Source organism: Astatotilapia calliptera, chromosome 20, assembly GCF_900246225.1.
Source record: "Astatotilapia calliptera chromosome 20, fAstCal1.2, whole genome shotgun sequence".
Taxonomy (NCBI): Eukaryota; Metazoa; Chordata; class Actinopteri; order Cichliformes; family Cichlidae; genus Astatotilapia; species Astatotilapia calliptera.
Window position 1 is genome coordinate 8,867,131 of NC_039321.1, and position 15,887 is coordinate 8,883,017.

General features: G+C 40.5%; 1 protein-coding gene across 3 annotated transcripts in view; it reads left to right on the top strand.

Moving 5' to 3' along the window:
- The first annotated feature begins 1,099 nt into the window (after positions 1-1,099).
- LOC113013052 (dedicator of cytokinesis protein 3-like) overlaps positions 1,100-15,887 on the top strand; it is a 51,631-nt gene continuing 36,843 nt past the window's right edge. For all 3 annotated transcript variants that reach the window (XM_026153637.1, XM_026153638.1, XM_026153639.1), the window contains exons 1-4: positions 1,100-1,907; positions 8,473-8,556; positions 9,793-9,833; positions 11,729-11,784. In XM_026153637.1, the coding sequence (XP_026009422.1) occupies positions 1,871-1,907; positions 8,473-8,556; positions 9,793-9,833; positions 11,729-11,784 (218 nt within the window). In that variant the 5' untranslated portion in view covers positions 1,100-1,870. The remainder of the gene's footprint in view (positions 1,908-8,472; positions 8,557-9,792; positions 9,834-11,728; positions 11,785-15,887) is intronic.

Sequence of the window (15,887 nt, forward strand, 5' to 3'; positions counted from 1 at the left end):
CATTTTAAAAGCAGTGAGTCATACTGTGACACCCAGTGTTTCAGCTAAATTCACTGCATCATATACATGTCCCTAAAATCCAAATTAATGGGCTTACAGTCGAGCTGTTTGCTCTAAAAGCTGTTTAAATCTACACGGCTGAGTGTTGATCACATTCATTTGTTAAAGAGCTATGGTTTTGGCAACCTGAAGGAAAATTACTGTGTGGCCTGGGTATTTTATATTATTTGCACACGTACATGCTTTGACTTATTTAAATGTGAGGGTTTTTTAAGCCTTGAGGATATTAATGGGCAAATATATCGTTAATGACTACAGATGGCTGGTCCTCTGTAAGTCTTGTTCTGCCAGAGGCTTCTTCCTGTTAAAAGGGAGTTTTTCATTCCCACTGTCACCAAAGCACATGCTTGCACTTGGAACATTTGATTGTTGTCTTTTTCTCTGTATTATTGTAGGGTCTTTACTTTGAGGCGACCATTGTTGTGATTTGGTGCTATATAAATAAAACTGAACTGAATTGAACTGGATCACTAGTTTTTTCCCAGCAGCCTGGAAGCTTTGAAACATAATTTGAACATCCAGGTGTGAAAATGAAAATGTAACTGAACACTTAAACTGCTAATATTCAGTCCTGGGAATTTATTTCAACAATGTGTGGACTGGAAAAAGAAGAAAAACACAAACTGCTCTCGAGTGCAGCAGTCTTAAGTCTATGTCCAAAATTAAGTCTCTACTAATGTCCAGTAATCTTTGATTTTATAATCCACGCTTGTGAATAAATAATGGAAAGTCAAATATCAGACCGTGAAAGCCATCCATAAACCAGACAGAGGTGTTGGGATGCAGGTCATTTGGGAAACCCAGCTTGCCAAACCCATCAGTCAAATTCAAAGGATCAAAGTTCCATCTCTCCTTTGTGGGAGCATGACTGCACTATGACAAAGCATCGCGGGTAGTGGGTCCGTTTCTTTGAAATGACTCAACCAGGAGGTACTTCCCCACACGGTCAGGCCTGATGTGCATCACTGGGAGCTTTTCTTTATGCCCAACAGCTCCACTAAAATAAAACATTCACACACACACATACACACACAAAGAGAGGCAGACTGCCAGCCAGTCAGCATGAGCGTCCTAGCAGGAGAAAATGCAGTTTGTGTTTTTGATGGATGAAAGTACCATACAGAGAGAGAGAGAAAGAGAGATCGTGCATATATTTGCAAATGCTTGACACATCAGTGTTGACAAAACAAGTCATGTGACGACCGCGAAGATGGCGCAGCTTTGGGTATATTGCAGTTTTCTCAGTATTTTCTTGCACCAACTCGGCAGTTTGGACCGGTGATCAAATATCGCGACCTATTACCTACTAATTATCGAGCGATCCCGCGCGTTCACGCTGGGTAGCTCTCTGTGGACGAGACAGACTTGAGCGGATGAAATCCGAGGAAAGAAGAGAAGCACAAAGAAAATAAATAAATAAGCTTCGAGGAAAACGAATCTCTCAGTTCCAGCTGAAATGCGTCTGCAATAAAAAAAAAAAAGAGAAAAAAATTTCTTTTGTGGAGAACAAAAAACCGCTCACCGCGTGCGCGTGCGTATATGCGTGTGTGCGTTACATTAGGTGGACACAGAGACTGCATCAGGCTAGAGACACACGCCGGGACATAATAGAGCTGAGACATCGAGGCTTTGATGGTCCTTCCTCCCCCCTTCTACACACGAACGTCAGGATACTGATTCCAGTCGAGACATGTAGTCCCATGTATCAGCAACCAGGATAATTTGTAGCCTTGAGCTCTCATTTTTAGCAGCATCATCTCACGATATCGACATAATGTGGCTTGCTCTACCGAAGGGAAAATAACCAAATATGTGGATACCTACTGAAGAGGAGAAAATCGGAGTTGGTGAGTCGACAACACCTTTTTAATGCTAATTAACGATGCTTGGTTTCTAGTTTTGTTGTCTGTTTTTTTTAAAACTTGACTTTATTCATTCAGCCTCTCGATGACAGTTTTTACAAGAGAAAACACCCAAATTTTGTTCTTCGAAATCCCGCATTGGCTATGCAGCCTGATTTCCCCCCCATACTATTAAGCCCATTACATCAAATGAAAAACACAGACTTATAATGGCTGATATACACGCACAGTGCCTGCATAGAGAGGGGAAATTGCGTGGGATGATACAGCCTACAACCAGCCACCTTAAAGATGCCATCACGGTCTTTACACAACCGCAGGCGGCCCGTTAAATGCGCTCCCAGTCTTTAGTTTGGTGGTTTTATTCACACATATATAAAAATGCGTCAATGTAGCGGTTTAGCCTTTTCTTCTTCCGAGCGCGTGTAATGGGGGGAGGGCGCAATTTGTTTTGAAACCACGAGGGGGCATCGTGACTGCGTCCCTCCAACAGGTGTAGGCTGGAGTGAAGCTGAAGTCTACCTGTAGACAAAAAAACAAACAAACAAACAAAAAAACCCACAACCCCCCCAAAAACAATAAAACTGACGTGCTTGGTGCCGCAGCAGCAGGGACTGCAAAGTACCACTCTTTACATTTTCTGTGTGTGTGTGTGTGTGTGCGCGTGTACTTTGAGCAGCATCCTGGGCTCATGACAACATTTTATGGAGAACAAAAGCGAGCTGTACACGATTTAATAACCAGTGGATGCAAAAAATGCCGTCACAAGATCCCGGAAGGTGTTTATAAATTGACTGTTGAGTCCCGAAGTGACTATGGCGAGAATACACTACAGAGGGTTTTCATTAGGGGAATGAGTCATGTCCAGATGCTCTGCTGCTTCTTATACTTGTAGGGCTACTCGTACTGAGTCGCACATGATACCCCCCCCCCCCCCCCCCCCCCCTTCATACACACGCCCACACATATACACTTTTTTTGGAGGCATTGCGTTGGTCATGATGGTTTCAGAAAGACCGCAGGCGGAGAACCCCAAGCGGCAGCCCTACCATAACATCACCACTTCCAGCTGCTGCATCTAATCGTCCCCGTGTTCTTCCATCCTTCCGTCCATCGCAGAAATCACTGCAGTACTTTTCCAAGCGCAAACATCTAGGGGTGGGGGGTGTTTTAACAGGGGAGGAGAAGGTAGTTTTGTGTTGGTGGGGGGGGGGGGGGGAAGCAACAGTTCGGCGCAGCCAACGCGCCAGTCAGTGCGGAGTGACCTGGCGCTGTCCGTGGTGCTGGAATCTGGAGATGACGCTGTCCACGGTGCTGAAATGCGGGGAAGCAGAGCCACCGTGTACCTACTCGGTACACACTGTACCTTGTGAAAGCTGAACACATCGCTCCGGTGAATATCCCCCCTCTGCCTCAGACAACATGCTGGCTCGCGAGGTTCAGTATTTCTCCGGCATCACTGCAGATGAAGCCCACGCTGCTGAACTGTTGCGATAAATGGTAATACAGCCCCAAAAGCCTGCTATCAGTCCCTCTCCTGCCTCATCTGTGGTGTTAGTGGCACCATTTTGCATTTTCCCCCTATCTTCTTGCCTTATTATGTCACTGCGTGTAATATTTTCTTATATTACCCAAATTACCATGCGCAGATATGAAACAGAGATGTGGTCCGTCAGCAGCCAACCGGGCCTTTCTTTTTTCTGTTATCTTCACAGGCTCCATTTAAAAGGAGGCAGCTGAAGACCCCTCATGAAACGTTAATGGCTTTCTTACAATCCTGGCCTCCGCATTGTTTGGTTTTTGTTTGTGTTTATGTCGGAAATTTTTGTTTCTATATCTGCTAGTGCTGTTTACCCTAACTTTAAAATGGCCAGTGTAGTTTATCCTAATGCACAGTTACGTTTATAATAATTTGCCTTGTTTTTCAGATAGGAATTAGTTCTCAGTTTGTCAAAAGTAGCTAAAAATACAAGCCATTATGCTAAAACATTGTGATATAACATAACTCTGAGGATGCCAGGAGTTAAAAATAACACAATAACATAATATTGAAATGATTACTGTTAAATCACAAGCCTAAAATTAGTTTTCTTGAAATCTTTTCTTCCTACAAGCTGAAAATGTTCCTTTTTCTTGTGCACAAATGAGTCACTGATGGATTTTTCTCATATAGGCAGCAATATTCCTTTACATTTTAATTGGAAAGAGCTCAGACTGCAAGTCAGTACCTGCCCACATGAGAAATGAATCAGATGTCTTCATCTGTGGCTACATGGATGTGGCTCAGATGCAAAGCACCAAATAATCAAGCAGTCAAGGCCGTCGTCTGAAACAGACAAGTTTAGGATAAAATGTTTTCATGACAGAATAAAAGACAGAGATAATGTTCAGCTGACAGTGGGATTACAGACATCCGCCCAAAGTAGCATTTCTCCAGTTTCATCCATCCTTCCTATATCTGCAGTGGAAAGTTTAGCAAGCTCGTTTCATCACGGCCACAGGATCAGCTTATCATTATTACGTTTCCTGTCTTGTCGCTTTGCTAACTTGTCACTAGCAATAAAACAATAAAAATAGGTAGTGTTAATGGTGTGACAGTTGTGTACACAGGAATTTAAAAGTTACACACACTCCTGCAGTTGGGTGGCATGGCTAGATTTCTGGGACACTAATTTGGAAGCAGATATAGTGAAATGCTCCTCTGCCTCTGTGGCAGAAATCGCTTGGTTGGCAAGACTTCGGTGCAGTAATGTGTCTCAGCAAGTGAGTGTGCATTCAAGTCGTGCTGAACTCCATGACTCAGTGGGCGAAGCCCAAAGACCATTGTGTAATTTTTAACTTACCAGAGATCTGGGACAGGACTATTCAATCCAGGAAAGCAGGACTTCCATAGTGTGCATACGTTCTACCTGTTATGGCTCACTGGAACTAAAAGGCAAAAGGAAACACATGTAAATAAGTTCACGCCATCACTGCAGCATAGATGTGCACAGTGTCCTCTTTGATAAAGCATTTCTCACTACAGTGGTGCCATTAGCACTCAGTTGTTTGAAAATACAGCAGACAATTTATAATCCATAACAGTGTTTACTGTTGTACTGGCAGGTTTTTGATGGCATTACCACCTTCTCTGCAGAATATTTCTCCCCTGCGGGCCATCATGCAGTTAGGCACTGTATGTGTCTATCACTACTTCTCAAGCAAGGCCATATGGCTCTGTTTAAAATGTCACTCTATTACATATAGCAGTGAAACATTTTTCAGCACATGACAGCAACAGTCAGTGTTTACACTGGAAGCAATACAAACATCTCCTTCGTCTGTTGTACAAAGGGAGAATTGATTTTATTTCAGAGATAGACATGTCTCAGGAGTAACAGGAAAGAGAAGGGTAGACAAGGAAAACAGGTCAAAGATGAGACTTAAACAAACACACAATAGACTGATGCTAAACAAGCGTGTAGAGTAAAATATTTTTATGGACGGAGTGCATATCCTGTCATCTCAGCTAGTAATGTCACTGATAGCAGATAAACTCTAAATGTGACTTACTGTTTTTTAACGCAAATGGACAAGCAAACAGCATCACCGAGAAACGAATAAATTCTAAACACAGCATCCATATTTCTGGAATGTGCCAATTTCACATAAAAATATCTGTTGATATTTAACTTTTAATCATTGTTTCTACTGTTTCTATTGCATTGTTTCACAGCACGTTTTTCTTTCATGTTTAATGGTCTGTTAATGTTTAGTCATTTTTATCATAATTCTCGGTTTTCTACACAACTAGTAGAAATGGATTTGGGTATTTTAACCTCCCTGAAGTTTCAGACTCAGTGGAAAATTGTTCATTTAATTCAGTGTATTACAATGAATTTAAAACAGCAAGAGTTAAATACGTTTGCTTTAAAAGAGTCTATCCTTTCTTTTAATCTGGATTTACACCTCTTCATTAGTATTGGTGTTTGCTTAGCTGATCCAAATCTGATACGTGACAAACGCTTTGACTTCGGCAAAGTGTTTGTGGTGCTACAATTCTCTCTTTTAACACTGTGGAGATGTGGATGGGTTGGAAGTTTGGGGTTCTCAATTGCCACATTTGTCTGCAATCATTGCTTGAAAGACCCTTTTACACTTCATCACTACAGGATTGAGTCAAGGGGGACTTTGGTGTTCACTCATGCAGTCAGCTTACTATTTCAAAAACCACGCTGAGTCTGTTCCCACATTTTCTGATTATATTAGCCTTTTTCCTACACACCATTGGTGACAGCACTGCTGGTGAAAAGAAGTGAGTTAGAAAGTAATGGCCCGACAGAGGAAAAGTGTGAGCGAGTCTCACGATTCTCACGATGGCGTGATTCACATTCTCCAATTTGAGTCTACTCCCCCTCGGTGATTCTCTGTAGTAGGTGACCAGTGTGATGCTTGACGGCTATAACGCTGGAACGTTTCGCATAAGATAATCCAAGGATTGTGCCTCTTTTGTCACATGTGAGGTGTTTATGATGAAGGCTGAGTGCTGTCATAGAAACCCAACTGCAGCTTGTCTGCATTCTCTGTGCCAACACAGAATACTGAACTCTTAAAAGCTTTGCGTTTGTATTTTCGCCTGTTGATGCAATACAGTAAGCATGTACGTTTGTCTGTGCGGTTCTCTTTCTAACTTAGATTGAATTCATTATTCTGGAAAATTGCTGCGCTTACACTTTCTGAAAGAATGATAAAGCCATGAGCTCATTTTCACTCATTTGCTGCTGATTATAAATTATTTATGAAAATCCTTTTTGTGCTTTCACTCAGCTCTGAAAGTCACAACCTAGAAGCTAGACTCCCAAAGCTAAACTTTCAGAAAGATGTGTTTAATAGCTGACAAATAAATGAAACCAGGTGGCTCTTATGGAAGAATCGACATGTATTTATGTCATACATGGAACAATGTAGGTGAGAGGACAGCAGGAGTCTCCTGCTGTGCTCAATCCCCATAATTCCTTCCAATGATTTACTGGTTACACAATAGCAGCCCTCAGATGCCATGTGGATCATGAATTCAACTAAATAGAGGGACAGTCTGGGCTGGTATACTGTTGCGGAGTGGAAAATGTTTGCTTTTTGCCAACATTTTCTACTCCCTGTCCCGTCATTCCTTCCAACATCCTACGTTCAACATGTCGAAGTCTGAAGCTGAATTTTGTTGGTTATGTTTTGAAGATATGCTAATGCTCCGCAGCTCTTAGGCACAATGAAACAAGTGTGTGTCTGTGTGTTTACACAGCTTGGAGGTTTTGTGAGGGAGGACTTTGAAAATATGAGCCTGCGTTCTGTGCCCAACTCTGTCTAACATGACAATCTCATCTTGTTCTGACGTGGCCTCCGCTGAAGAGTTTTCAGATGCTGTGAGTGCAGGTTTTGCAATTCAAATGAAATCGAGTCCATTAAAGAATAGGACTCTGAAATAGGAAATACTTAGCCCTGACTGGAGGCAGAACGGAAAAGGTGACAAGGATGCTCTTTGAGTCTGCCCATCTCTCTTCCTAATACATCTGAACTCTAGTGCAATGCAGCATCCATAAGCTTGCCATTTTAAAATGCCCTGATCCTGCAGCAGTTACAGTGAAGAAAGCCCTCCAGTTTGTGATGATCTGTTGCCATAGTTACCCCAGCACAGGAACTGAGCGCTCGCTATCCTCAAACAGGCAACGGAGCTGAGCTCAGGCTCCTCCTTCCCTTCCTCCCCCTCACTGGTTCCCCTGGCTAGTTCATTAGCATAATGATTCACGCCAAACTCTCCTTGAAGGGCCACCATTTGTAGGTTTTTAAAATCATCAGCGGAGTGCCGTCATTATTAAACAAGTTTGTCTTTACTGGGGCTTGTATACTGTTTGTTCCGTGGCTCATGTTGCCGAGCTGCAGTGCTGCAGAGACAAAATCCAGCTCCAGAGCTGATGCAATTTTTAAGGCCTTCACTGTGGCTTCTTCTCCCCAAAGAATAATCATGTCATCAGCGTTTGAGTCAGTGGCTGTTACTGAAGCTGGTACAGCAAAAAAAAAAAAAGCAGGTGGCATGAAAGATTTCTGCTAATAAGAACTTGTGATAAATCACCGTTTAGCAGTATTACTTAGCAGTTTGTGTGGGCTCTATTTTTGGGATAGTTCAATTAACTTAACATAAGAAAAAATCAGGTCGCTTAAGAATTAATTGCTTATTAAAATGACTACCCACTTCAGGGTGGGAGCTTGTTTACAGTTCGCTAAGCTGTGCTTCCTGTGTGACACTGTGTTTAGATGTTTGCATTAAACAGCTTATTAAAGCGATGCATTGACTGCCCCGATACAAACCCAAAACACATGCCGTGTGAAGACATGACAGTGAAGAGGGATGTTCCCTGCTCAATCAGAGGCCACAAAGATGAAAGCAAGCATAGATCTTAAATCTGTGATGTGACTTTTGTTAACAGCAGTTACATTAAAAAGTGCTGTATGGCTAAATGCTTTTTCATGACTTGATATCTAATCATTTGATTCGTTTTTTTTTCCTTCTGCACAGTAATCTGCAACTTCCGGTCACCAATATGCCAGGCGTTGGTCCTGGAGATTGGGGAAACTGTACAGATCCTGGAAAAGAGTGAAGGTAAAATCAGCCCGGTCTCTTATGTCAACACTGAATGTATAATGGAGCTTATTCCTTTTCAGTTATCTAAACTAGTTTATTATTACGTGCTTTTATTGGGTTTGCTGTTTACTTTTTAGAATGAGTAATGTCACTACTTTTTGGGCCAAATAAACAAAAAACAAAGCACTATCTGATGGTAAGAAAGAAAACAACATTATACTGCCAAAATAAATTTAAAAGAAGATGCTAACTGTCTAAAGGTTGTGAAGCACACTTTACTTTGTCTTTTTATAAAGAGTTGTTTGGTTCCAGACGGATTTCCTGTCTCCCTGAACAATTGTTCTTTTCAAATTAAAAACAGTAAAAATAATAACTCTGAGGCTTATCTTTTAGAGACTGTAGTGACATAGATAACAGGAATTTGACTCATACCATTGATGCGGTTTTAACCCTTAGTCTGGTTAATTGGGTGATTAACCAGATATGGTAGCTTGATTTTCCACAAAACAGTGAAAAAAATTTGCAAAACAGTACAAAAAGCTTCTTATAATACCTTCCAAAAACTCTGGTGCTGACAGTTTGAATTTACAGCTATTTCAGTTAGTGCCCTATAAAGGCTTAAATGATAAAAAAAGAGTTAGCACCCTGTGTAAATCTTAAAAACACTAGTACATTTGAACAGACTGACTTGCAAACCATTAACTACGATAACATCAAATGTAAAAACTGTATCATAGCCAGATTGTTTCTATTACTAGTAACAGATTCTGTGACTCTGAAGAAATCTCTTTACATTAAAATGAAAAAGGCTGAAAACCAATATTCAGTGACTCCAAATCTGTCATTGGAAAACATTCAATACACTGTGAAAACCAATAAACTGTCTCAGTTTGTAAACTGGCATGTTAGCTTTTAAATGATTCACAAATCTCTGCATTTTGTTCTTATTTACATTAAACACCTTATTACCATTTTTTGAAAGACGGTTGTATAACTGATATTGTTTGAGTCTACAAAGCATATAATGCTGAACTAGCCTGATAGTTTAGATATTATTGTCATAGATTTGTTTATTTCATGTAATTACATTGACTATTTAGTATCCAGACCATGAGTTAAAACATTTCACTTTGAAACTCTTCAAACCAATGGAGACACAGCAGAATGGAGACTTGAAAGATTAACATTTTATTATATTATTGTTATTTTTTGTGAGGGTGAACCTTTCTCATGTGAATTCCCCTCTTTCTTTAGGCTGGTACAGAGGGTTCTCTACCAAGAAGCCTTCTATCAAGGTAATTAGAGCATCTTTAATCACTTTTAATAGTGTGATAATTTCCATACCTTCACTATTCTGCATTGAAATTAGGTCAGCATAAGGCATTGTAAGACTCATATTTTTATTTGCATGCAAAGGCAAAAAGACACTGTTAGCAGTCGATGTGTTATATCTCTGCAAGTGTGGGCTCCTTTAATAATTCAGCACTTTTCAAAGACTGCAGACTAGTAAAGTTAAGATTATAGCAGACAAATCAAGTGTCATGAACACGTTTATAAAAATGGCTGCCCTGCAATAGAATGTGAGCTCCACACGAAGCTTTTATCAAAGCCTTAATCGTTTTTTTGTGAATGATAATGCGATATGAGAGATGTGCACCACCAGAAATAACCGTGTCTAGACAACAAAGACCTTAATGGCTGATGAACTTATCGAATATGGCTTTGATTTGACAAAAATAGAAGATTCCTGACCTGTATTTTCCAGAGGTGCTTTTAAAAAGACACATTTTAACCAAGATGTTCTGACTTTATGGTGCAGATATATGACAGCTTTAATGTTTTATTCACAAATAAAGAATATATGATGATGAGAAAAGAAAAAGTGCAATAGAGATATGTTCTATGCATATGCTGTGCTGTAGTAAAATATGTACCGCTTCTGGCTTCCATGAGCAGAATTCTGTGGACGATTCAAATTGTTTTTTCCTTTCAACCAGCAGATGGTGCAGTTATTAACTTCATTTTACCAAAACAAGCTATTTAAAAAATCCTAATAACTTCAGTTTAATTCTAATCCATATCACAGATAGTTTACACGGGAGAAGTGCAAATAGAAAGAAAGTTCAGCTGAAAGGCGAGACGGAGAGGCCAAATCTAAAAGTCTTAGTTCTCTGTTGAGAGTCTGTTCATGCGGCGTCATTATTAAGATAAATCCTCTGCTATCTGCTCAGTGGGAAGAGGCTGTAGATGCACCACAGTTAGCGCCATCACAGCTAAGAGAGATCAATAGCTGCACTAATTCAATACTACATGGTTAACATATATCTGCCTCCCATAGAGTATGGAAGTGTTCAGCAAGCATCATTGCTCACCACAGCACAGCAGTGTGGAAACTCATTGTGCTAACAGCAGATATCTAAATGTTGCCTAAATGTTGCATGTTCATAATAAAAGCAATGCCATCAGAAGCAAAATACCAAATCTGCTGTTAGAAAGATAAAAGCTGAGGGTAATTTTTGCAATTCATTGTGTCTCAGTTTGCTTAAAAATGAAGTGTCAGAAGCTTAAGTAATATGCAGTGTTGCTGGAGTGTTTTAAAGAAAACACAAATGCTGTCCAGTCCTGGTAAATGTAGGTGTTAGTGGCTACATGCTGTCCTTCTCTACTCTCATCAGCTATTTACAGTTCTTACTAACACCCCTCCATTTTGTTATGTACTCCGCTGCCCACGTTTATTCGCCCCCATACTCTCTCCGAGCTGAGAGAATTACTTGTGCTCACTCTGGCCAATTCTTCACATCTGGTAGATTAGAATAAGAAATATGAACTGCAAGGGTGGCAGCCAGCACCACTCAGTCTCTCGTGCCCTTCTGCCGCTAAGCCAACACACAATAGGTATCCTGCACTTTGCTCTGCCTCCTGTCTCTGCACCTTTTTACAGGAATTCTAAACACACAGCAGAAAATGTAAAAATACATGTAAAGCAATTATTACACTTCTCTCAGCATATAATGTTTTGCCAGCAACAAAATGAATTAAAAAATGTCCAGTTGCTGCAGCTAACACGGTTTAGGATAGACTACCTAATAACACAAACATAACACAATAGGTTTGGTCACATGGTGCTGGAGAATTAGACATGTAATCCTGTCACACCCAATAACATCGTTGCTCTGTCCTCCATCCACAGGGTATTTTCCCAGTCAGCTATGTCCACTTGAAGAAATCTACAGTGACAAACAGAGGGTAAGCTGTATGATTGAGTGTTTTTATTCAAGCATGTGCAGCATCCTAAGTAGAGCACAGAATGTCAGTCTCAAATCTGATTTTCAAACTGCACCACAGGGTGTCCACTCTAGCTGATAGCATTCTTGTCCCAAAATAGGAACTCATCAGGACGACTTTCCCTTGCAAATGAAACAGAATGAAGCATTATAACTGATATCAGAAACATAACTTTACTTTATGTAAAGGCCGTAAATATCTCAGCTGGAGACATTTCTCTGAGATTTTGATCCATGTTGACATGATAGCGTCACGCACTTAATGGAGATTTTTCAGCTGCACACCCATGATGTGCATCTCCTGTTTCACCACCTCTCTGCTTGATTGAGGTTTGGTGACTGTGGAGGTCATTTGAGTACAGTGAACTCAATGTCAGTTTAAGAAAATGGTTGTAGATTATCTGAACTTGACATGACACGTTATCCTGCTGGATCAGCCATCAGAAGATGGCTGCACTATGGGTGTGGAAGGCAAAAAGGTAACAAAGTATCTCAGGTGTTATGTGACATTTAAACGTTACTCAGCTTGGTACTGAGGTGTACCAAGAGAATATACCATACCCATGACCATAACGCCCCCAACAACAACCTGAGTTGTTGATACAAGGTACAACATGCTTTCACATATTTAGGTGATCTGAACATCACAGCAGAAATAATTCAACAGACCAGGCAACAGTTTTCCAATGATGTCCAATTTTGGTGCGCCTGTGCGAATTGCAGCTTCAGTTTCCTGTTCCTAGCTGACAGGAGTGGCACCCGATGTGGTGTTCTTCTTCTGCTGTAACCTATTTGCTTCAACGTGTGATGTGTTGTGCATTCGAGAGATGCTCTTCTGCTTTGGTTGTAACACAAGTGATTATGTGAGTTACTGTTGCCTTCCTATCAGCTCCAAGCAGTCTGGTCATTCGCCTCTGACCTCTGGCATCCACCAGGCATTTTCTCCCAGAAAACTGCCATATTTTATCTTTTTCAGATCATTCTCTGTAAACCTCAGAGATGGGTGTTTGGGAAAGTTGCAGTAGATCAGCACTTTCTGGAATACTCAGAGCGGCCTGTCTAGCACCAACAGCCATGTCACGTGGAAAGCCACTTAAATCCCCTTTTCCCCATTCTTCATCTTGACCATGTCTATATGTCTAAATGCATTATGTTGATACCATTGGCTTAACAAGGAGTTAATACAGGCATAACACAAGTGAGCGTATTTTCCTGATCAACTCTTTAGAAAAGCAGATGTTTGTGACAAAAGTAGAACTGATGTGGTTGTCTTAAGTACTTTTTATGCATTTTTTTCACAGCCAGCAGAGGTTAGAAATAAAGCAATGCCACATATTTCCCAAATCAAAGTTTAGCAACATTTCACTGAGTGTACATCAATAGTAGTGCAGTGTTTTGCACATTTTCCCTGAGCTGTTAAATAAATGTGATCAAATCACACCCAAACAGTCCTGTTAAGCAAGATTAGCGGAGCTAAATTATACATCTTGTAATAGCACAGGCCCTCGAGGCCCTCGAGCCCCTCAAGACACGAATGCTGTAAACCATTTTAAGATACCCAGACCACAGCAATATTGTTAGCAACAGCTGCAGTTGCAAAAAAGTTCCCTACTTTGTAATTAGGATGCATACATATCAAACTATAACAGCATAACTATTTTTTCCCTTTGCTGTTTGCTTGTCTTTGCACGTGATCTTGAATCCCTGCACAATTTTCACTGTAAGAGTCCAATTGAGAGTCCAATTTAGTCTTTTTATTAACAGCGGGTGGCTTTAAGGGGTTGATCTGCTAGTAAATAAAACTAATTATGTTTTTTGGACTGCTTTGTGGCATAATTGGATTTATAGAGTTTTCTCCATCAGTAAGAGATAAAGTGTATTGTTTTGGAAACAATCACTATGATAATTATGGTGCTTTTTACTCTCATTCAGCCTAATTTGGAGCATTTCAAAAGGTATGCATAGCGTGTCAGAGACTGACAGATTTATATTGGCAAGCCCTTCTGCCAGCGTCAATCCCAATAGCTTCACTAAAATTAGGGTGAAGGAACACCTTTTGCATAAAAGAAACATGTCATCATGTGTAAATGACTTTTTTATGTTTAAGTTGACACAGTTAAAGTAAAATCCTTTGCAGTACTGAGAATTTCATTTAGAAGGGCGTGTGCTGCTCGAAATACACTGCCAATGATGTTATGTACAACTTCAGCAGCAGTGATCCATCACCATCAAAATCAGGCCTTTATTGAGACATACTGCTGGATGACAAGAGGGTGATATGTTTGTTTTTACTGGTCAGATCTATTGGCGCTGATAGAGTTGATGGAGCTTTCTTTCTCTCATTACACAGCCAGTGTGATACTGATTAATCAACTGATCAATGTCAGTGGATGCAGATCCCTCCCTCCTTTGCCATCTAATTTTGCTTCACCACTGATTAGTGACAATGCCATCGTCTGGAGAATTACCACCTGACAGCTGCTGACATGCACGCACACACACACACACACACACACACACACACACACACACACACACACACACACACACACACACACACACACACACACACACACACACACACTGTACACTGCAGTCCTCTACATGCATCTGGTAACAATAGCCGGCCATGGGTGTGCGGGGCCAGAACGGAACAGAGGAAAACAGGCAGAAGAGCTCTGTAGCTCAGTGTGAATCAGGAGTTTGCTCTTATATCACCATCCTCCATTTGAGTTACCACATAGCAGGAAAACTCTCATTTTCACCAAAACAATTAAAAGTACAGGCTTCAAAATTGACATTATTATACTTCCTCGCTCCAGGAGCTGCAGTTTGGGAAATCTGCTTTGCTGTCTCATGGAGTTAATGAGCTGACACACCTACTGCATCTGTGTAGTTCTCCCAAAGCATCCCCACCACAGACAATCACCCCCACTCACTGTGCAACGAATGGAGATGCCTGCGTTGTTCTAAAATGTTATACAGTATAAAAGTTGGAAGCCAGAGCTTCACAAGCATCTAACCTTTGCTTTAATATTTCCCCATGAATGTGGTCACACAAGAAGGATGAGTGTTATGGTTTTTATTGGCTAGCTCCACCCTGTTTCCTAACTGCATTCAGAGAATAATTACATAATTCCTCATTGAAACAGTTATATTGATGTGTAATTGTGACTTCACCCATTTCTAAGCTAATCTGGAGACAGCTGGGAGTGGGAAATACCATTAAATTAAGTTTCAGTGTGATACCAACACCAGGATCTCCAGTATTCATACTGATATTATAATTTAAATCTGATAGTGTACAATAGAAATAGTGTATGTTCTTTGATGTGACCTACTTCAGAATATGTTTTAGATAACACCAAAGAATTTATTAAAAGAGAGGCATTTCTTTTTATTGTTCTCTATTAATCATTTATCATATGTACAGTCATGGTAAAACAAAGTGAACCCTCTTTCAACTCTAAGATTTTACATATCAGAACATAATAAAAATCACGTGGTCCTTGGCGGGTCTTACAATAAATATAATCTGAGATGAGCTAGAAAAACATGACATCTTATATTGTGTTATTATTTATTCCAACAAAAAATTGAGTCAAAATCCATAAAGAGCATGTCAAAACTAAGTACTCCCTTACTGGTAGGTTAAGTAGCAGCTAGGTGCAGCTACTCAAATGCATTTTATTCACTAATCATCAGCAAATGTGTAAAAGCAGAAGTTTTTGCAGTTTTATGGTTTGGGGCATTCAGGTGTGTATTAACACAGTGCCAAGGAGGAAAGGTATCAGCAATGATCTTAAAGAAGTAACCGTTGCTACTCATCAGTGTGGGCAGGGTTATAAGGCCATTTCCAAGCAATACAGAGTCCATCATGGTACAGTGAGGAATAAGAAAGCATTCATGAAAGCTGCTCATTGTCTCAGGAGTGAAAGTCCAAGCAAATTCACCCTAGTGTCAGACCATATTTAAGTATGGCTTGCTTAGAAGGGTTTCCAGGAGAAAGTCTCTTCTCTCTAAAAAGGACATGGCAGCACGGCTTATGTTTGCAAAGCTGCATCT